Here is a 23,680-nt window from a genome sequence, read left to right as displayed (position 1 = left end):
AGGGATGATTACAATGGTGTTCTTGTGAAACCAAGAAAACAAACATTGTTAATAAAGTGGATGTTTCAAGAGAGTGTGTGTGTGTGTGTATGTAAAGGAAATGGAAGCCAAAAGAGTAGTGATGATCAAGTCAGTTGTGTTGACATGGTTGATATTTGGGGTACTTTTAGGACAGTCTAGCGCCGGATTCGGAGATTGCTTTATTGGGTGCTTTAATCCGTGTGTTAAAAAACCAGATGAGAATGTTGGTTCATGTTTTTTCGAGTGTTTATGGGATTGCATCCCTAAAATTTTTGCTTTGGACCACTGCAAGCTCGGTTGTGCTTTAGCATCTTGCAAGAACTTCAGTACTGAAGACGATCCAGGTAACTCTTTCTATCTCTGTCACATAACTTAATGCACAAGTTATGGGGTTTTTTTTTTCTTGTTATTTTTACTGTGAATTCTAATTTTGTGTTTGGAAGGCACGGACAAGGTGGAGAAATGTGTTGATTCTTGCTTGGGATTATGCACCAAGGGCTACTCACTGCATATGTAGGAGGAGAAATGTGTTTTTGTAACTGGATATTGGAAAACAGACTTTGGTTTTTTATCAATAAAGTTGCCTTATATATACTGTTACCTGAGAATCCATATGCTTCCCTATTAGTTTTGTTGTCTGGAAGACTAAAGCAGCACAAAACCAGCCAGCATATCAAATCAATCTTTCTCTGCAGGCCTAAGCCTATTATACATGGTGGTCGATTCGATGATCAGCCGAACCAATCAACTAGATCACAATCCTAATGTAAAAGAAATTGAATTTGTTGAATAGGGTTGAGCATTTTACACCAAACTTAATCCAATCCACCCTCAAATCCAACTAAACTCACAAGCTTTTTGGGGAGCAGTCTAATGCCTCTTTTCAAAAATTGCTATAAGAGCTGCTTTCTGCCATGTGTAATCAAACCAGATAAGTTCTGTTTTTTTCATGTACTTTCAAGTGTTTAAAAGATTGCGTCGTCGCTCAGTCTGCTTTGGACCACTGCAAGCTTGGTTGTGCTTTCTCTTCCTGCAACAAAATCAGGTCCAAAGACAATCCAGGTAACTCAATCTCCTTATATCTCTCACGAAGTGTCACAGTTAAGAAGTTTTTTTTTTTTGGGTTATATAGGCAGTGATGCAATGTACTTATTTTGCTTGTCTGTGCTATTTAGGTGGAAGATGAAGTGGAAAAATGTCTTGATTCTTGCTCAGGAGCATGTGTTGAAAACTACTGACAGAGTTAATGTTTGGCTTATAATACTGTTGTTCAAGCATTCCAGTTTTGAGTGCCCACTTCTGTTTGTTTCTTCCTGTTATGATTGAAAAGATCAAGAGTGTGAACTTATGTGGCTACAACTGTTGGATTATTAAGGCCTAATAATCATGCTCCTGCTACAACACAGAACATAGTTAAAACTAGGGCTAAATATCGCGAACACAAACCCACAACAAAAGAGGAGAGCTATTTTGTTGTATTACATGCTCTGAACAACTTGATGATAGTCTACAGGATTCTTTCTCCAGATTTAGGGTATCTTCAAGTGATTTGCACTGAGTCTCGTCCCAAGTCCCAACTAAACTTGTCAGACGAATTTGTGTTTGCCTAACCCAGCCCAAATTTGGGTTTAGTAAATTGTCAAAAGGACACGGATGCCAAGTTGTTCATATATATATATTACATGCTCTAAAATAATTATGAAATCAAAGTAAGAAACCCTACTTTCCTTTTGGATTGTTTCTCCTTCAAATGTCAAGTCCGTTAGTGTCAATGGTGCCAAGAAAATACCACCCAATTACAAGAACATTCATGCATAAACCAAAAGGTGCAAGTAAAGCAATAAGATAAGCCTGCAAGGAGCCATGGCTAAGCAACAGTTGTTGCATACAAAATGCTGCAGGACAAACCAAACATACAGATTTAACAAGAAACAGTACTTTGTGGACATCGAAAGGACACTGGCATAAACCGGATCCATACGACTGAATACTCGACAAAATGTCCAATATGCCTATTTAATTTAACCATCTCAAGGGTATGGCTTCAGAATTGCTCTGCATTTTGAACGACGAAGGTCTGATTAGCCGATTCCGCAGACAAAATAAAGTACTACTTAATAACAATCTCAAGGACTAGACCGCGACTAAATACTGAAAAGACATTGGACTTGTAAACTCTGCTACACAAGGCCTAGAAACAACCAGCTCTATTCAAGATACTACATATCCACCATGGAGACAAGACGCACGTCCACAACTTCATACAGGAACCACATTATTTTGCATTTCTCTGCAGTTACTCATTCATCTGAAGCTTTGGGGGAATTTTCTGGCGTCTTCAAAACTGCTGGCGTTTTATCTTTGTGGGCAACCACAACCGCTCGAAACTCTTCCACTACAGAGGCATCCTTGAACTTCAGGGCAAATGTGGACAGGCCATCCTTCCCTTCACCATTGCTATTGATGCAGGCAAATGTGATTCCTCGCTTGTCCATATTAGTGAGCTTCATATCTGGGTAAAGACTGGCATTCAAAATTAACCTGTAATTTCCCCTGGCTCTCATAACAAGCCTGGCTCTATCAATTCCTGTTGTAGAGGCATTTACCTTAACTTCACCCTTTCCCCGCTCCTTCCAACTTTTATCAGTAAACTCAAACAACACAGAATCAGCAGAGAAAACTACTCTCTCATTCTCTTCTCCCGTCTCAACCGCAACCTCCTGCATTGACTGGAAACCGCTTCCCTCACTCTTATGAATGATAGAAGCCCCTGTAGTGTTAAAGAATGATGAATTTCCATTATTTGAGAGACCAAAACTAAAGGCAGGCTGATCATTCTTCTGCCCAAATAGAGAACCAGAACTTGCACTGAAACCAGATCCTTCTTTGGTATTTGAACCAAAGGAGAATGTGGAAGTCGAAAACCCTGTCCCAGCAAGTCCAGTGAAAGCATTTTGGCTACTTGAAAGCTGTTGGAATGAACTCAAAGTGGCACCTTGTGTACCTTGATCAACATTCTTATTACCATTCTTATTCCTATCTTCTTTCTCATCCTTATCAACTCCAGCAGTTTTTCCATCATCAACCTCCGGCTTTGTTACCTCGCTGACAATCTCAGTCTTCTTATCTTCAGTGCTATCCTTGTCTGTGGCAGCTTCGGCAACTGGTTCACCACAACTCTTGCTTTCTGATTTCTTAATATTCTCATCTCCATCCTTCTCACTTTCCTTGCCAGCATCTTTTCCTGTATCCTTTGAAAGTGTTTTTTCTGCTTCCTCCGTCACATCATCTTTTCCTGCATCCTCCTTGCCAGCATCTTTTCCTGCCACCCCAGGTTCGGTAGCAGGGACCAAGCGAATCGCAGCAAATGGGTTCGGTGAAGGATTAGATGAGGTTTGACTGCGACGAACTTTGACAATTCTTCTGTTGGCTATCACCTCATCACTAGCCCTCTTAAAAGTTCCAGTTTCTTGATCAGACGAATCTTCATCATCAAGACCAGGATTGTCTCTAGAAAGTTCCCTTCCTGCAGCCCTCTTCTTTGTCAGTGGAAGGGCATTTTCTGCATCCCCCATTGAATAAACACAAACCTACAAATCAAGACTTATAAGCTGAACTACAATCACAATGTGGCCACTGCGAAATCTGCAGAACAATTTTTTTTCCCCTAAGAACGAGGTTATCAAAAAGTTATTAGCGTAAATCTTTGCTAAATTGAGTAAAGATTCTTCACTATTTCTTTCAATCTACTTCAAAAAATAAAAAATAAATTAATGGCAAGCAAAAGATAACAGCTCAATATAAAAACATGTATATGAGTAGAACACAATATTCAAACACTAAAAGCTGAAAATAGTAAATAAACAAAAAATCTCTTGCAGTGCAAATGCAAGCCAAAAATCACTAAAAAGAAACTTTCTTATAGCCATAGGCCCAATTACGAAATAGCGTCAAATCAACACAAACGATGTAGATGAGTGCAACGCCAAAAAGTATTGGAAACAGATCATCCATAAACTCATAAACACTTATTTTGAAAGTCTTGATTACTTCAACCTAACAAAAACAGGTGGTACTTCATTGAAGCATTCCCATAAACATCACACAACTGCTTAAGTTATAAATCGAAGTTCTTCAATTTTTTTACATGGAGCAGTCCTGTTTAACCAAAATCTTATATGTTGGCTCTCTCCTTGTCTTACTTACCAAAGTGCAAAATTCATTCTTGCCCCAATTCATCAGCTCAAACAGCCTAAGTTTTGACTACTTACAGACAGCTAAGGGGATCTGTAAGGTATAACTTCTCTGGCTAAATTCTTTGTTGCAATCTCTACATGATACTGCCTCCAGAACTATCAGAAAACCGTGAATTAGAACTGATAAACCAAGTGAAATACAGCCAAAAATAGCCCGTCGAGATATTGAACGAGCAAAGCAAAGTAAAAGTCTAAAACTTCAGTTGCAACCAAAGTTTTGCAACTAATCCTTCTTCAAACCCTAATTCCCCAAAAAGACAGTTAGGTCTGAATGACGTTCTAAATCTGTCCTATTTTTACATCAAAGAGGGTTTCTATCTTACAGTTCCACATCAAAAAGGACTAAAGAGAGAATTTATGTTCCACTTCCATAAAAGGAATCTTCCCCCCCAACTTTCTCATATTAGCATACAAAACAGATCAGGAACCCAAATTAGCCAAGTTACCCTTCAGCATAGACCTAAAGTCTGAATATAAGGCTCAGGTACATGAATTAATATTTACAAATGGAATGTGTCATAGAAAATGATTGGGCTTCTTCAGAGAGCAAGGCCATTATGGGAGACAGTCCCATCGTACAACAATGAGCTTTAGCAACCTTGACTTAAAATAGTAGGCGGCCAACTCAACTTGCACAAAAGAACGAGGATGTAAATAGGAAGGAAAATAAGCATCAAACATGGCCTTCACAAGCAATGGGGTGTACAAGCATAAACAAATACAACAAATCCAACCACAAAAGCTACACCTAAAAATCAGCATCAAATAAATTGAACCCATGGGTAAAGAAATGGATTTCATCTTAGACAAAAAAAAATTCAAGAAATAAGAGGACTGCAGATTTTAAACACAGCACACCAAAACAACAAGAACCCTAATTTAACGACAACCAGATTTTTCCAGCTTACATAAAGCATCCAGAGTCAGAACAGGATAACATCCTTTCAGTATTGAAGCTTATCTATTACATGAGTTCCTAACCTCTTCTCCAAATCATATTCCCAGTAGCCAAACATAGCTGCGAAAACTTAAAAATATCCGATAATTTGGCCAAAATTATGGCACCTATCACCGGAACCTAAGTAATCCAGAAGATTGTAACCAAACACACATCTCTATATACGAATACGCGAAATCTAAACGACAAGAAGAAGAGCACAGGAACACACTTATGTAGTTATGTATAATCAATCAACGAAAAAGACACAGTGAGTGAAACGAAAGGGTTCCGATTAGGGCTTACTTGGAAAGCAGAACGCGGCGAAGAGAGAATAACCAAGAGAGAGAGAGAGAGATCGGAATAAGAGAGCGGGATATGTCTTCGTATGTTGCTAATTAGGAGAGAAGGGTCTTTTTCAGTGGAAGAGACAGGACACATCCCTCTACTGTCTTTCGTGGTGTAACTTGCTTTGCGTGTTACTGAGGCGACAAGGCGACGCGTGTAAGTTCAGGGTCCAAACTTATTTGGGCTATTTGTATGGGCTTCGGACATGGTTGGCCCATGGACCCCATCATCAAAATTCTCGCAAACATAATTATATTTTTATTTAATTAAATATTTTTACATGCATTAATTCAATATGCTCTGAAAAAGGCTAGAGATTTTATTTTATGCTGTAAAAATGTAAAAAAAAGTTTATATACTTTGGAAAAAGATTTTGTGAATGTTTACTTCATATATTTTCTACTAGTTTTATTACGTAGGTTTTTTTTTGTTAAATTACTAAAATGGTATAAGAAAAAATATAGACTTATGATTTGTGTTGAGGGCATATTGGAGATTTGCATAACAAATACTCGCAAAAACTCTCAAAAAGCACTTCTAGGAGCAGCCTTTTGTTTATGATAAGATCTCACATTGAAAAAATTAGTTAAGGAGCACCCACAACAAAACACATTAAGACCGATTTTCTCGATCTAGGCAAGGACGTTGGGCCTGGAGAAACAAATCCGTAGAGCTTCTACAGAACGGACAATATCTTAATGTGGAAGAGCTTCTATAAGCTGTCAAAATGACAAAAGTTCTATTGGCTAGCTCTCAAAAAGACAAAGTTCTATTGGCTCTCCGAGAGCTTATCTAGCTCTACCAATTCAGAACCAAACACCGCTATTAGTACAAGATTCATATCAAAATCCACAAGTAGGAGGAGACCCGAAATAACATCAAAGAATACACTAGAAAAACTCTCAATTGAAATTACAGCACTGAAAAAAAATGCAACTCCATTATATATAAAAGAAAGTGCCACGTTTCGCCCACTCCAGTGGGCGAGAAAAGAATGAAGAATACAATTTGCATTTGTTTGTAAATATTCTGTGCAAAAAATTGCTGTAAATCCCTTTGAAACTTGAAAAGTTCTAAATAGCTCTAGTTGTACAACAAAAAACCAGCTGAAAATTCTAAGCAATAGCAAAGTACTCTATGTTGTACTGGCAAAAAGAAGCATTTATGCAACGACAAGTCATCTTCTGGAGCATCTCACCTGTGAAGAATTTACCAGATAGTCCCACTGCTTGTTGAGGCTCTTCAAAACTTCTCTTCCTCCTTTTTTTACCACTAGGCAGCGATGCCACACACTAGCGCTCTTATATACTTGTATGTAAAACTCTATAATCTGTATTCAAAAGTATCCATTTTATCTAGCACGTTCTACTCACCTGAACTGAAGGATGTAATACAGCCGAGACCAATCGTCTTGACAGAACTTAGTGATGCGATGTAAGCACTGCCAAGGAAAAAAAAGGCAAGGGGTAATAAGGCCACGAGATATTATAGAAAAACAATGAAGTAAACAGTACACTGTCACCAAAACAAAGACCACTTAATTCCAGACCATATTGCAAGGCGACACTTAAATATCACAGTTCAAGGAGATACAATGCAAAACAGTGGTAGAGAACCAAAACAATTCCAAATTTCCTTGGTGGGAATAGGCGAATCGCAAAAGATACAAACAACCATACATGCTTCTATGGCACTCAAGATCACATGCAACGGATCTCAAGGCACATAGTTAACATAAATGATAGTCAAAAACTCTGAGAATGATTAAAGCAAATATATATATATATGTATGTATGTATGTATGTATGTATATTTGAGAGTTTTCATCTATGGTTATGTCAACAAGAATTGCGAAGGTATTGTGTATATTTTATGCTATAAGCCTATAATTAGTGCCAAGATAAACATTAGAGACAAACGCACAATTACACTAACTAGTATCAGTAGCTAGTTATGACATCAACTACTCAAAACTAGGACTAAGAGATGGCACTTTAGAATCAATTAATCACCAGAGACAAAATTTGGACTATCACACTGGCCCAAACAATTGCTTTTAGGCTGATGGGGTTCCTGCATTATTCGTACCCCACTCTTCTTCAGCCTCGCTACCACTAACGAGTACAGCACCATCTGCAGAATCAGCATCCACCACAACAGCCTCCTCTTGGCTTTCTTCTCCATTCTGCTCCTCTTCAAGCTGTTCATCTCCATCACGTTCGGAGGCCTGTGACAAAAAACATATTATGCATACACAAAAAACTATCGTCTGCTTCTGACATGACTAACGTCTAAAGTCATTCTGCTTTTAATTGATAGAAGATAGTGATTTGGCTTCATAGGCTATCTAAAGAAAAACAGCATTTTTTCTTCATAAAATCACCGTACAATCATAGTAAATGAATGACATATGCAACCATTCTAAATAAAAACCTCAAAGTCAAACCACACCACCAGTATATTACAAAGTAAACTTTAAGGAAAACACGTAAGTTTCATCTAGAGTTCACAACTTTTGAGAGTCTGAACTCTTAAAATGAAAGGAAAGACAAAGTCAAAGTAGCTATGAGAATAATTGAAAACATTATCATGGGCTACAGTTTCATGAAATGGCCAACTAAATTCTTTCATCGTATTAGAACAGAAAGTCAAATTCACTACACCATTTTCATAGCAAGTTGGTAAGATACACACCTCATGATCATATTCTCCATTTTGAAGAGGTTCCTCTTCCATTTGCATGTTTCTGAAAGCCTCTACGAGAGTCATGTGAGATTTATCAACATGGTTTATGTAGTCCTCGGCAGAAGGATAAACAATTCTGCAATGCAATTTGGGAAATTTAATGAGAAAGCATCTCTCATTTTCTCACCTGCGAACCATGTTATTCAGATTTATTGATAGAATTATATAGATCATAACATATTTAGTCCACAACTGAGAATTGAGATAAGTCCAATAACTGCCCAAAAAAAAAGATAGATACTTTCCACCGAAAGAGGAAAAGCAAGAAACAAGATGAATTGTGATTGCTCTGGTTCAAAGTGATAGGTTAATGAGACTGCAAATAAATATAGAGAGATTCACAACAATCATTGTAAGGTGGAAATGGTCATTTTTGAGGGTGTTTCTATGTAAATAAATGTATTTAATATGACTGAATCCATATCAATACCTTGTCTCTGACACTCTAGATTCAACAGAGATAGCAACTTGCCAATCTTCAAACATATTTGGATACTCCTCAGGATCAGCCAATGATTCAGCAGCTTTTGGATTAATCTGTAAATCAACTAAGCTCAGATTAGTTGAATTAGGGGAGAATTTAGTAGCAATAAAAATCTTGCACAGCGAGAAAAGCTGTAAGAAAATTTATCTTGTAATTGAAAAAGTTGTTAGCTTAAATTGGGACAGGAGGTAAGACTGACTTAATGAATCAGATAAGTTATTCATTAAAGTTTAAGATTTCGATGACAGTATAAGGAATATATTTATATCATTAACTGCCATCAAACTTTCTAATCCACTCATCCAAGAGTAGCCGGAACGAACTATGTAACACAAAAGTGGCTTTTGCATCAACTCAACAGAATTGAGATTACAATGGGGAGCAAGGGTGATGTTTAAATTCCTTTATGAATTTCACCACAGTGGAAAAAATAATAAAGAAACTATCATAGTATCATTACGAGGCAAAGTCCAAACATACTGGTGCATTCAAAAGCCAGCTAAATAATGTGGACCATTTTCTAAGATTCCAGAATGGATACATTGTTCTATATATGTGTGTATTTACCAATTTGTCTAAATGGTCTTCACGTGAGACATATTGGTTTTGTGTGAGATAATATGAAACTTATGGGGATTCCCCCATTGTGAATGACATAAATGCATACCCTTGGATTATCTATTCTCCAAACCTGTGACCCAATTCAAGGACAAAAAAAACAGGAACAAGCAAAGGAAAAACAACGACAACAAAAAACAACCACCTTATTGAGATCCTTTTTCCAGAATGCCACTGACTCTGAAACCTTGCTTGGAAGATAAGACCGTGCCATTAGAGCAGCCTCAGGTATCCGATTGCTGAAACACAAATGCTTTAATATCTACACCATATTTGCACTGAATTTCAAGTGTCAAGTAATCAGAAATTGAATACCTTTCCACAAGCAGCTGAAGGCATTCTTCCAATTTTCCCAACATGAACAGACAAAGGAATGCAACATTGTTCTTGCCTTGCTCTTTTGCGATAGATGCAAGTTTTGATATACCTTCAGCATCCCCTAAAGAAGAATAGAGAAGCACCAAACCACTCAAGTCCATTGCATTTTTCAGACATTCCTCGGCCATTTCCAGCTGCAGCAACATCATTCACAAAATGTGAGAAAGGTTAAGAATGATAACCAAGGGTAAGTGTCAGCTATAAGAAAGAAGGACAGCTCTGAGAAAAAAGTGGGACCTTGGAGAAAATATGCAATAACAAGTAGTTTTCAACAATTTGAATACAAATGTTCCAATGCACAGGATAAACACTGTTCAAATAGCTATAAATTTGTATAGATAAAATTGTCGCCACTGGTCCAAACTAGAACAAAATGAAATGTCCTTAATTTCACTAGTGTGTTAATGTTAAGTTTACTATTATGGTCAGACCTATGAGATGAAAATACCAACATTTCTAAGAATACAAATTTGACCTGATGCTAAACGAACCATTTTAGGTTAAAATAAAAAAAGAACACCTTTCCAGTGGACAAAGCTAATTCTCCCAACTGCTTCCACTTAGACTCACTCTGCACCTCAGTGGCAATTTCCTGCATATTAAGTAAATATATGAATTTCAAGTTGTAAGGTGAAACTGTTAATAAGAGCACATCAATCATCAATACTTTAAATTGAATTGTTTAAAAAAAATAATGAAGTAATGCAAGTTTAGTAATACATCATAACACTCACCTGTGCCACCTCTAATCTACCAAGCTGTATGGCCAGCTCAAATCTGTAATCAGGATCCGTAGCAACTACAAGAGCTTCCTCAATCATACCTCGCGATTCCAAGAAACGAGCCACACTGACAATAAAACCAAATCATTCACCGAAATCCAAGAAACATTTCAATACCTAAAATTTACATCGAAAAACAATGGAGCCTTAAAATTTTTTGAAAAATTTATCCAATTTCAAATTTTTTTTTTAAAAGAAAATCTGCTAAATTTCAAATAATTTCTGGGATAAAATAATCTGTTTGCACTGAGACAGAAGCAAATAAAGGGAGCAATTGGCTTTGCAAACTGCACGAATGTTAATAAGATAAACACATGGTATTATGTTGTCATTATGTAAAACATCCACATCGAAAATGCATACCCTAAAAGAAATGCTCCTATAAATATTTATTTAAATCTTTTCTGAGAATCAATACTGAGTCACAATAAACACCTCAAGCTTATACCTCCACCTTCAGGTAGAATCACAGCAAATTTATTGAATAGCATACGGTTGACTTGCAACTCACATACACTCAATACTATTGTGCAGTAGTAAATTTTTGACAAGCACATTGTGTCATACTAGATACTAATGCCAGAAAATATGAAGTTACTTGATTTCCAAGCAGCAAAGGTACACCATTCCTTTTTGAGAAATCTTGTCACCCATTTCAGTTATTTATCAAAATGAAAAGGTTTAATGTAACCTATTATGGTGCTCCTTAGGAATTGAAGGTAAAAGCTCATTGGCCCTTTCAAGGTCTTCACGCATCACAAGAGTCTTGTACTCAATCAAACTGAGAAGTAAAGTGTATCCCATAACACTGCATGATAATACACAGAGAAGAAAGAACTAATGAGTCTATTGACAAAAATATAGCAATCGTTATTCTCAGGAGCAGCCAGCAAACAAGTACTTACTTGAACTCCTTGTCAATCAGATACACCCTACTTTGACTCGCGAGATACCCTAACAAGTACATAGGACGGTCCAAATGAAACATCGTGGTAACCTGAAAGCATCAGGTTAGAACATAGCACCATAAATGTAAGTAAATGGATAGCACTTAAGCTATACGTGAAACTTTTGAAACCACATATACCTCGCCACCAACACAGTAATTAAGTCTCCAGGAGGAATTGTTGTAGATGAAACAATCCCCTACCCAAATTCCAGTCCTGACACGTTCATTGGTTTCATGGAGAAGCTCAAAGGCATCCTCGACGCTTTCTTGATCCACTGGTCTTCCACTATCTAAATAGGAGGAGACTATGTTGCGCTGCAACATAAGTATGAAATTCAATGCTCCAAATCAACAAACAGACCGCAATTCATAACATAACAACACAATGTAGAGACCTATATGAAGCAAGTCTATGAAAATTATTGTACTCAAAGAAACGAATAATATCAATATGAAACCTCACATTGTACTTCAGAATATAAAATGATGTATCACTAGCAATTGCCACCAGATCACCACTATCAGCCCAGTATACATTCTGTTCACAAAAGTGTGATGGTAAACATTTTTAGGAAGCCACAAAAATATTAAAAAGAAAAACAAAATCACAACTGATGGATCATTTTGTAAGTGTGTTGGCGCTTACTTTTACAGTTACATCAATTCGCCTAATCAACCTGCACTCAGTCCAATCATAAAAACAAATGAAATCATTTGAGCACATTGCCAGTAATGTTCCTCCATAAACACGCTCAGCTGAAAAGGTAGGTCGAACGCTCTTCTTTTCCTGAAATGTATCACATCCATCAAACTCTAACAAGTTGCACAAAAAATGATAACAACTTCAGAGAATGCCAGGATAACAAGGCCCCCATAAAATTAAAAATCAATCACCCCATCAAATAGAAAGATCAATAATCTAAGGAATGTGCACATAAGAGAGATCATAGATAAATGTAAATCAGAATGTTCATGAATACTAGTCTTTGCACCACCCCCTTCACCAAGCAACATGATAAAATTGATTCAAATTAAGGGAAAAGTCCGATTGTTCAGAAATAGTAACAAGAATTTTGTTGGATATAATGTCTCCCATTATATATACAATCTAATTATACGAGTATTTTCTTTGAAGAGAATCAAATTATATCAGATATAAACTAAGGTAGAAACCTGGAAATTTTTGTTGAAAATCTTAATCCTTGAGGAACTTTCTCTAACAGCATATTCTCCATCAGATGACCAAGCAAATTCCAATGCTGAACCAAAGGACCTATTTCTCCATGCTAAAGCAGTGTATATGATATACTCACCATCTCCACAGACAACAACAAACCTTCCATTTGGGTTGTGCTTTAAGCGCTGAAACAGAATGGTAGAAATAGTACCACTATCAGCAGTAGCACCAATAAAAAACAAAATCAAGAATAAGAGATGAACATGATAATTAAATAAATCTAGAAACAATGAACCCACCAGGGCCACCACGCACCAGAAGTGGAGTAGTGGATATGCATACAAAGATTTCATGCTGAATAAATTGGCAGGTGCTAAGTATAATAACTTCATTCACATATTAGTATTAATTCTTCACCAATAAATGAAGAACATCCAGAAGAGAAGTAATGAATCCATCCAGACTTAGTTTTCATCTTTTTTTAAAGCGAGTCCATCTAGCCTAAGTTTTCCCATTCTTTGGATACCATACCACAACTATTATATTTAGTGTTTTCTCTAGCTCTAAACAATAGCCTACAATATGACACGCAACACAGTAATCAACCAGATTTGAAAAACAGAATCTGAAATAAGACCAGAAGATAACTAACATACTTGTGGGTAAAGATCACAGGTTCCCAGTTCCTTAACAGCCAAAGGCAGTCTTTCCCCATCAGTTACCTAAGAATTAAAACCAATAACAACTCAACATCAACTTCAGCAAACAAGAAGATAGGGAAATAAATATTAATAGGAATTTAACTTTAACAGCTTTTGAAAACGTTAGTCTATTTTGGCCAAACCTGGTAGTCTGCACCCACACTCTTAATGTTCACAGTTTGAATTTCATTATGCTTAGACCATATGATCTTTCCACTGTTATCCATGCTAGCAACAGGTTCTTCACGCCCAATTTTGACCATTATTGTACCTTCATCATAACCAATCACAATTCTGTATAGAGGGAAATGATAGTTAGCCTACTATTCACTAGAGAGCCAGACTCCCATTGATGAAGATGAAGATATGATAAAAATCATAAAATAGAACTGGAAGGAATATTCAACTAAACGGAAAAGGATCTAACCATTTTTTCCATATATAATTATACTAAGAAATACTCACAGAAAAATAATAAGAAACTCAAACAGACAACTTTATTATATAAACTCATTCCACTCTGTGACATGTAAGAGATATTTTTCTCAAAAGCAATGCTACAAGCTATAAAGGCTGAAGAGCTTAGGGACAGTTACACAGAAGAATTTTGAAGAGCCTCAACATGGTCCTGAAATCTAACTGCAAGTTAACGTCCAAAAACTTCAAACTTTACAAACAAATGGCAGTAAATATAAATAACAAGGAAAATGATAGTGAAGCCACATACCGATGTGAACCTTTGTTGGATCCAATGGCCCAGACTCTTTCAAGACCATAATTCAGGGTGTTCTCAAGCCTGCCAGTCAATAAGATGTAATTAATAATCTGGAAAAAGAAAATTGGGGGATGTGTTCAAGAAACTCCATGATTTAATTACACATACCAAGAAGAAATAATCATATGACAAACTAAAGATTTACACTTGAAAGAAAGAGTGACGATAGAAAACATACATGGGGCACACATTGGCATATTATCTTCAAGATTTCAACTCTAGGACTATCACAAACTTTCACATCGTCCGAAATTAACCAATTAAATTTAATCTTTAAAGCATCTAGGAGGTCAAAAATTTACAGGACATCATCTAGAGATGACATGAAAGTTAAGAGAAAGCTTCCAATTCAAACTATAGAAAAACCTATGAAGTCAGCAAATATCTAATACTCATTAGATTTGTTACAATTATGATTATAATGCACTGAAAGAAAAAAAAATAAGAACACAATGTTTTCTTCTTTTTTTTTCTTGCAAAAGAAACTTTATCAAAAGGCATTAAGGCACTAAGAAAGTGCAATAAAGAAGCAGATACAAGAAGACAACAAGGTTTTCATTTTCATGCATAACAACCTATATCAAACAAGTCTTACCTGAAAAATAAAAAAACAATAAATAAGAACAGTCCAACATAGTCCACAAATGAACACAAAAAAATTGCACAAGTTAATTACCTATAAGTGGTTGAGTGCCAAATGCGAACGGTCCCATCCTCTGAACCTGTAATTATTATAGGAAGTTCACGATGAAAACATACAGCCGACACATTGTGCGTATGGCCTTCTAGTGTCTGGACACAACTTTTGGTTTGATAGTCCCACACCTGCATATATAGTATTCATATAATATAGCTTTCCAAAGATAAGTATTCTAACACTCAAAATGAACAAGTCCCTACCACCATTAGTGGGGGAAAAAAACTCATTGTACCTTAGCAGTGTGATCATCAGAACCAGTAATTAGGTATGGTTTATCACCACCAGTAAAGTAATCAACGCAATTAACCCCTTTCTGATGGGCATCCAATGTAAAATTTGGGTCCGGGGAACCCAGATTCCATATCTAAAATAATGGGTGGGGGGAAGCTCAGCACTGTTAGAATAACTACATGAAATAATGCAAAAAATGCATGATATAAGTCAAGGCAGGAAAAAAAAATCCTGTGTACCTTAATGGTGCGATCAAGAGAAGCACTTGCGAAAGTATTAGTGTCTTTTGGGTTAAATGTGACTTGCATCACATAATGGGAATGCCCTTCAAATATCTGCGTACATACCCAACCCTTCTCCCAATCCCAGAGTTTTATGAGCATATCATCAGATGATGACATCACATACGGGAGGGTAGGATGGACTGCCACACACCTAATGTAATCATTATGTGCCTCAAATACTTTAATCTTATCCATTGTATTGTAGTTGTAAACTCGAATAAACATGTCATCAGCTCCAGCAACAATCCATTGCTTGCGAGCTATAAACTTTGCTGACCTAACTGGAAATACATGAAGCTGATTTAGAAGACAATATTGGCACAATAAAGTACAAAAAGGGGAAAAATATGTTTTTTAATCATGACGTATATGCATGCACTTATGTTTTTGTATGCATTTTTATTTACATACATACATATATATACATATCTGTGCAGGCATGTGGTGTACCTGGTAACTCGGTGATCTCAAAAGTCTGTGCCATGGTCTGTATCAAGAATCAAAAAAATCAGTTACCTCTACAGGATTATATGAAACTCCAAAGTCCAAAGAACAAGATAACCCGTCGAACTACAAAAAAGGAAAAAAATAAGAACTTCACTCACTGTTCCATGACTGCTTTGATATAGCCATATATAAGCAAGCTTTTATGGGTCTGCCTAAGTAATATGGTTGCTAAAGACCATTTGAACAGAGAATTTCTTGGTGTGCACTCCTTGATGATTTCAACTGAATCCCTATTGATACCAAGGTTGGAACCTTGCTTAATCAAATATAAGTTTACCTTGAACTCATGTCACAAATTACCTATAGGGGCCTAGGCAACTACTAAAATGCTGTTTTCTTGGGCTTAAGCAACCACAAAAATGCATTAGAAGAGTAAGGGAACAAGACCCAGCCATCCCCAGATAGAGTAAAATCAAGGGCTCAATGTCATTTTTAATCCTTGAACTTAATATCTATAATCTATTTAGTCTCTAAAACTTCAAATTTTTCAAACCAATCTTTGAACTTTAGATGTAAGCAAAATGACATCCAACTTTTAATAGTGGTGGCAACATGAACAAATAAAAATGACATGGCATTACCTAACCTAATAAAAAATATTATTGCATGTTGACATAACCATACAGAATTCATGTTATCATGTTACATTTGCTCAATGCAAACAAGAAAAACAATAAAGGATCTCTATTCAAGTCTATTCTATCTCTTCATTCAAATTTAATTGCAGGCGTCTTTGAATCTATTAGACAAATGGTAGGGCTGTGCCACAGCCCAAAATCAATGAAGCCATCTTTTTCACCCTTTTTTTCTCACTCCTTACTCCCTAGAGAACCCATTTCATGACTCCAAATAAAATCATAGATCTCACACTGATTACTGATGATGATGATCAAAAAGAACTACATGAACTGTAACTCCTCAATCAAACACAGAATCCCATTGTTTTCACAAGATACAAAAATCAAATTGTAGGCTCCATGGGAAGAGATCTTTAAAAAAAAAATAAAAGAAAATTGCTTGTTTTGGCTCCAACAACAATGATAAATGTACCAAATATATCCATGCAAGGAAGCTTGTAAATTTTCCAAACCAATCAACATGACATTTTTTGATTATATAATTCATATAAAAAAATTCTCGGCTTTCAGTGAAGAATATGTGGAGACTGATAAAGCAGTTATTGTGTCTATTAGGCCATATTGGGGGTTCAAAGTCATGTTCCAAACTGAAAAGCTTCGACAATCTATCATAAATTGTTTCCTAATAACCAATCAATGTCAGCATGCCAGAATATGAATACTTGATCAAAAAATCTATTTTTTGCTAGGTAAGGCAAGGAAGTCAATATTATTTGTCCATGACACTATTAGCTTGGAAATTTTTTACTTTATTGAAAATTACTTTTAAAGATAATTAATTGATTCAAGAATAGTAAAAGTCCAGGACTAAATTGGACATTGTCATTAATTTTAAGGACCTACACTGACATTGACGGGGTCTAATACGTCCAATTACATTGTAGCACTATCCCTCTACAATCAAAACCCTATTCCTTGGCCAAAGTCATAACTCAAAACATACAATAAATCTCATCATACAGATGATTTGAGAATCTTTCATTAATTTCATTAAAAGAGTCCCTGGCATGCTAAGTACCACAACTTTACAAGCTGCATGTCAGTGGAAGGCGTACAATAATGTTGTAAAGTTCAATTAGTTAAAGCGATTGTTAAAAGTTCCACTCTAATTATTTTTGTCATCACAGCCAATCAGCCATAATGAAAATAGTAATAAATAATCCCAATATATTATGATGTTTACCTGCGACTGGTAATTCCAGATACAGACAGTTCCCGAATAAAGACTTGCCAAAATCCTGTGTAACAGCTATAACAAATTAAATTTCATCGACACAAATCATGTAGAGAATATTCTTTTTTAATGTCCCAACATTTGATCAAAGTTTCATGCACGCTGGAGAAGTCTTCAAAATGTACCATTAGTTCTGTTCATGCAAACTGAATTTATAAACAAAAGAAAATTTTTGATTCAACAAGTGGGTATAGTTACCATGGCTCTGTCGGATGTAGATCCACGGACTTTACTCTTTCGGACCGTTGAGCAAGTTTCTTCTGTGCAAAATTTACAAAACAAGGTCGGATAGCTCCAAAATTGTTCATCATAAATAACAAGATATAATCCAACTTCAACCAAAATCAGTTAAAATGAAAAGAAATACCTTGATTTCGAGCCTGAGAGGCTGTTAACAAGTGACAAAAACCAAAGAAAACTTGTTAGTCCCAAAAACTGAAATAAGATATCTACATAACTCAGCAACCTAAAAATCCATTTGGTTACTGAAAAAAATCAAGGGACTTTTAAATTCAGAATTCAAGAAAACATTCTAGTTTCCTCCACAATAGAGTTCATATGCACCAAATAAAATTAAAAGTAAGATCCCAACCAAATTCAAAACCATTATCCAATTGCTTAATTCAAACACTAATCACACTGTTTACTTGCTAACAAGCCATTTACAAACAAAAAGAAAACCACACCTTTGCCCAACTTGAAACAATCAAAAGGAAGACAACTGATCCTAAGTTTCCACATTGAATTTAATTAGTGAAATCAGATTTCGAGTTCAAGTCGCAAATAACAACAGATCCCGGCAATTCTCATGTCACTAATTCTAAGCAACCGAACACCCGATCCGAGGCTTCCACATTCAAAATTAGCATGCAAGAGACACATTCCATTTTCATAATGAGAGCAAGAAATCAACGTACTCAAGCAGACACGATGACATTAACATCAAATCGAAGCAAATTTGAACCAGATCTAACCAACATTGAAATTCCGCAATTACTTCCCAGAACGCCAATGCAATCACAGACTCACCATTTTCGCTAATTACACACTCGGAAGGATGAGATACGATCGAGATCCCAATTCGCTAGCCCAAAAGATCGAGGTGATCCAGCTTAGATAAAGAGATGGGTTTTGGTGCTTATGTTATGAATTGGCGAGCGATTATGCAACTAAATACGCCAGGAAAAAAATTAAAAATTAAAAATGTGAAAATTTTAAACTCTAACGCCTACTTAGATTTTCTAGCTTTGTCCAACAGAAAGTCAGAAGCTGTCCTGTAATGTTTTTGCTACACACTTATTCGCGCCTTTGATCATTGATGGGCCTAACCCAAATTCAATAAAAATTAAAGCCCAAAACATTGTTGGGCCAAAAACCCTAAATAAAAATGGTCAAAGCCATGTAGCTTAATAATCAACTTGTTATTATATGTACAGTACAGCGACTTCTCCGAGGCACTAGTGATGGCTTCATATTAGAAGAAGGTTTGGACTTTTTGGAACCATTTGGTCAAAGAAAAGCAGCGTGAGAAGATTGATCACCCATCGTCAATTACAAGACAATCAGAGAATGGACGGCCTGGAAGGCTGGAACATATCTGATGGCAACGTAAGAGGAATATTAGTATACTCTGACACTTCATTAAAATGGTGCATCAACATTTTTCCTCGACTGCAAAGCATTTTTGGATGTTGGAGACCTTCAAATTAAAGAGGAAGAATCAAAGGTGTAATATCATTTACAGATTTAGGGTATACTTGGTGTGTCATATATGAAGAAATAACTTCATCTTTGAAGTGAAGAGACTGCTATGGAATAGTATGGTCGTGCTGTTATATGAAGAAAAAATCTTTTTTTTATAACATAGAACTCACTCAACTGTTCATCGTACAATTAACAGATTAATTCTGGGTCACATGAAAGAACTTATAACTTCATGAAACAGTTGAAACCTATATCGAGACCCAGTATATTACATATATAGAGAGGATTAAATTGAAGAGGAGAGAATGATAAGTCCTAGATATTAGATATAGGATAGGTCTTTACGTGCCTTCACCACTACACGTATAATTCTTAGACGTCATAATTTTAGCGAGACAGATCACCAAAGTTGACCTTCGTCATGCATGTGGGAACTCGCATTGAACACAAAATTAGTCACCTAAAGTATAATTGTCCACTCCACTCACGCTGGCTTTCTCAATGCCATCCACTATCTACATCAAATATGTATGTAGGTATGAATGTTCATCCTGTGAATTTAGAATTGGATCCAACGAATTCTAGGAGACCCATTTTGACTCACTTTATGCATTTTAATATTATAATTTACGGTCATTATTTTATATATATATATATATATCCATTTTCCAATAAAAGATGTCCTTAATGGGTTTATATAAATACCTCTATTTTTAATCTCTTAAACTCTAAAATATTTTAGATTAAAGTTGTTTATACAATCCTAAACCCTAAACTCAAAACTTAAAACCTAGATCATAAACTCTAAATCCTAAATCTCAAACACTAAACTCTAAATCATAAACCCTTAAACTCTAAATCTTAACCTCTATAACATAAATCAACTTTAATCTCAGTTATTTGGTCAGATTTTGGGGTTTAATTAAAAGTAGATTACTAATATAAACTCAATAAGTATATGTTCTTAGTGGTGTATATAATATATATACACATAGCTTGGTTGGTCTTTTATGATCTTCAAGTACTTGAAGCAACAAATGCTAGACGCATATAATGATTGTATACATACATATAGCTTGGTCGGTATTTTATGATCTTCAAGTACTAGAAGCAACTAATGCTAGACGCACATAATGATTGTGTGTATATATGTATATATATGTATGTATTTATTTATGTATACATATAGCTTGGTCGGTATTTTACGATATTCAAGTAGTTGAAGCAACTAATGGTAGACGCACATAATGATTGATAGAGGCGTGTGGATGGCATTTGGTTTACGTGTATATATATATATATATATATATATATATATATATATATATGCTTCAAAGTAATAACCAATGAAAGTGCAGAGAATAAATAAGATATGATCATATCCAAAATTGGCAATGGAAGACCCTCCATGGTGTATAGTGGAGCATTTTCTTCTTATCGGTATGGGCAATGTGTGACAATTAAGATCGAGTTTGAAAACCATGATCTAGCTAGGTTAGTCACTTAGTTGGGTCATTCCTTCTCCTTTCCTAATTAGCTATATCTATGGTTCAAAAAACATGTTTAAGTTATTGGAAACGTGAAACAACAACCGTGAAATCATACGAGAATAGAAAAGTGAACAAAGAGGAAATGACAGGCAGATTTGATATATGTACCTGTTTGGCACAGCGATACCACTAGTGAATAACAAATTTCAATTTTATTTAATATAAATATATCTTGTAATTTATACTTAAAATTAAATTTAATAATAAATTATACTTTTAATTCATATTTATACTTATAATAACAAATTATACGTATAAATTTATAATTTACACTTACAAATATTACATATAAAACGGACTTTCCACATCCTATAAGTAATTAGCATAAGTTATAAGTTTCGTTAAACATCTCACTTGACACTTGACAACTTATTTCACAACTTATAAACTAATATTGAAAATGAAAAATAAATAAACTCTACCCAACAGAGCCAATTTGGTCGCGAAAACACAAAGTTTAGATTAAAAAACCTTGATCTACGAACATGTCAGGACACAATAAAATAGCGTAGAGAATCACAACATATTTATTATTCCTCCCCGACAAGTGCAAGTTTACTCCATAATATATATATTTTCTTTGCATCTATCACCACCATCATACACTCTTATTCAAATTAATTCAAACGCTAGTACAACATATTCCCCCTCAATCAAAAAGGAAGAAATTAACGAAGCAAAGGGACTCGTGGTTGAATCTGGTTCATCAATTGTGGGAAGAAAAAAGGATATGTACAGTTAGGGTTGCTTGACAAATATCACTGTCGATCTTTGCGATTCCATTTATTCCTTACAATCAAAGGGCACGCCTACCTGTCGCCGCGTAAGATGCATGTCTTTGTCTCTCCATTTCTTTCGTTTTATTTAATTGTAACTTTATGGTTCAAATTTCAAAAGACGAATCTAGCCAATCTACCAATTAAAAAGATCAACAAATATTCGGTTAGGATGAAATATCATGGGGTTGATATATGCATATATATATAATGCATCAAGTGGCCAAATCACAAGCAGAAACTTTTGACTCTTAAGCAATTCCATGCCGAAGGATTGAAAGAATAAATAACAAGCGATGTTCACAAGTACACACACATGTATATGCTTCATGATAATCTACAAATTTATCTTTTCGAGTTTAGATGGGCGCAAAGGGCACATTAATTCTTTTTTGTTTGATAACAGAGAACGACCCTCATACAAATTTTCCATTTGAACATTTGATATGGGTCTAAACTCGAGCATTGAGGCCCGCACACAAAGAAATTTCTCACCTGACGACAGGGTAAATTAGGCTAAAGCCAAGTGCATGGCCACAAGGATGTGTTTTTCTTGGTGAAAATCGAACTCACGACCTTCCGAGTCAATATGATTTGGCCTTAGAGATATTCACCACTATACTATGGCCAAGTGATTCAAAGACACATTAATTGTCTACATATTTATAGATGTGTCAATGCTCATTTGTAACACATCTCTAGCTACGTATTAAAAACAATTAGTAAAATGTTATCATAACGGGTATGGGCATATGTGATGACCAAAAATCGTTATTTTACTTTAATGTTACCGACGACTACAGCGACCCGGCCACGGGTACGAACAATACCCAGATATCGACAAAGGAACATCTCGTATCCTCGAACGGAACCTAAGGCATATATTTCCAATGTTAATTTACCAGGCATATCTTCCCTTTTCACATCAGAAGAAACTTAGGAAAGTGAGTCTATGCTTTTCCAATGCAACAAACACATTTTACGACCAACATTTCTTCCTAAATCCCGCTGTGTCAAACTTTACGTCTATAACTTAGCAAATTTTATATAACTCGTGCTTAATGTGCATGGGACATAGAGAAAAGTGTAAATATATATGGAAGTATACCAAACTATAAAAGCATCCTTTGTTTCTCAAAAAGAAACATATTTTTCAATTTAGGGTGGTAACGACGGCTAATTTCTCTCACAGCCAACTTGTCGGTCTAGTCACTTTATAATTTTATTATATATCGACAACACTTTAAGAGTTTAGAGTAAAACAAAACACAGAAGGTACCCCAAAATCAAACCAAACTGATCCTAAACTATCAAAGATTAGGCAGTCACATAAGGTGGTGCATGATATATTTTATATATATATATAAATATATATATATATAATGATTATTTTTTATAATATATATGATAAATTATGAGAAGAAGATTTTGATATGGGAAATCCAGGTGGAGCCCATCGACTAGTGGATTTTGATCTAATAAATATATATTGGCATATAAATATGGAAAATTAATAAATATAAATTAAATGGTGAATCAAAGTTTTGTCCCTACAGAATAATATGGGATATTCAAATTATATATATATATATATATATATATTTATATATATATATCTTGGTCAAGGTAGGTCTAAATTAAGAACCCGATTAATTTGGTCAAAAGAATCACGCACGCGGCCAACTTTTGGGGAGCTAATGGAGTCCAACAAGGGATGCATTAATTACTAAAAATCATCAATTGTTCTCTAATTATTGGATATTATCATATGTAACCATTAAGGTTAATTTTAGTTAATTTTTCGAAACGGAAGCACTACACATCTATAAATTTACATAAAAATGTGGTATGCCTATGTGACTTCTTTAATAAAGTTTGTTTGTTT

The 23,680-nt window shown here is 35.4% G+C and overlaps 2 protein-coding genes across 5 annotated transcripts; both read right to left on the bottom strand.

The window, feature by feature from the left end:
- Positions 1 to 1,862: 1,862 nt before the first annotated feature.
- Positions 1,863 to 5,677, bottom strand: LOC119991651 (nuclear pore complex protein NUP50A). Of its 3 annotated transcripts, none has more exons than XM_038838032.1 (2): positions 5,521 to 5,677; positions 1,863 to 3,611 (listed from the first exon to the last, which is right to left on the bottom strand). In XM_038838032.1, the coding sequence occupies exons 1-2, from the start codon at positions 5,653 to 5,655 to the stop codon at positions 2,322 to 2,324; spliced, it is 1,425 nt and encodes a 474-aa protein (XP_038693960.1). In that variant the 5' UTR covers positions 5,656 to 5,677; the 3' UTR covers positions 1,863 to 2,321. The 3 variants fall into 3 exon arrangements, with proteins under 3 accessions (XP_038693960.1, XP_038693961.1, XP_038693963.1); XM_038838033.1 differs by having other exon boundaries at positions 1,863 to 3,666; positions 5,521 to 5,653; XM_038838035.1 differs by having other exon boundaries at positions 1,863 to 3,688; positions 5,521 to 5,642.
- Positions 5,678 to 6,488: 811 nt separating this feature from the next.
- Positions 6,489 to 19,009, bottom strand: LOC119990982 (coatomer subunit beta'-2-like). 2 transcript variants are annotated; one of them, XM_038837134.1, is made up of 25 exons: positions 18,795 to 19,009; positions 18,133 to 18,153; positions 17,964 to 18,025; positions 17,715 to 17,769; positions 15,837 to 15,873; positions 15,342 to 15,667; positions 15,104 to 15,235; positions 14,848 to 14,996; positions 14,124 to 14,192; positions 13,540 to 13,690; positions 13,352 to 13,417; positions 12,692 to 12,880; positions 12,165 to 12,305; positions 11,982 to 12,056; positions 11,657 to 11,833; positions 11,475 to 11,566; positions 11,261 to 11,377; positions 10,522 to 10,636; positions 10,308 to 10,379; positions 9,725 to 9,921; positions 9,555 to 9,648; positions 8,738 to 8,844; positions 8,257 to 8,383; positions 7,575 to 7,789; positions 6,489 to 7,003 (listed from the first exon to the last, which is right to left on the bottom strand). In XM_038837134.1, exons 1-24 carry the CDS (start codon positions 18,795 to 18,797, stop codon positions 7,619 to 7,621), a joined length of 2,745 nt encoding a protein of 914 aa, XP_038693062.1. In that variant the 5' UTR covers positions 18,798 to 19,009; the 3' UTR covers positions 6,489 to 7,003; positions 7,575 to 7,618. The 2 variants fall into 2 exon arrangements, with proteins under 2 accessions (XP_038693062.1, XP_038693063.1); XM_038837135.1 differs by having other exon boundaries at positions 7,651 to 7,789.
- Between the last annotated feature and the right edge of the window lie 4,671 nt (positions 19,010 to 23,680).

Source organism: Tripterygium wilfordii, chromosome 22 (genome assembly GCF_013401445.1).
Source record: "Tripterygium wilfordii isolate XIE 37 chromosome 22, ASM1340144v1, whole genome shotgun sequence".
NCBI classification, from domain to species: Eukaryota; Viridiplantae; Streptophyta; class Magnoliopsida; order Celastrales; family Celastraceae; genus Tripterygium; species Tripterygium wilfordii.
This window is presented reverse-complemented; position numbering and strand designations above follow the sequence as displayed.

Coding starts and splice junctions, on each gene's coding strand:
- LOC119991651 (XM_038838032.1), bottom strand. CDS start 5,655: ATGTGTCCTGTCTCTTCCACTGAAAAAGACCCTTCTCTCCTAATTAGC. Junction 3,612..5,520: donor CGCCGCGTTCTGCTTTCCAA/GTAAGCCCTAAT, acceptor CTTGATTTGTAG/GTTTGTGTTTATTCAATGGG.
- LOC119990982 (XM_038837134.1), bottom strand. Junction 15,874..17,714: donor TCTGGAATTACCAGTCGCAG/GTAAACATCATA, acceptor TTCTTGATACAG/ACCATGGCACAGACTTTTGA. Junction 10,637..11,260: donor CCTAAGGAGCACCATAATAG/GTTACATTAAAC, acceptor TTTTATTGTCAG/TGTGGCTCGTTTCTTGGAAT.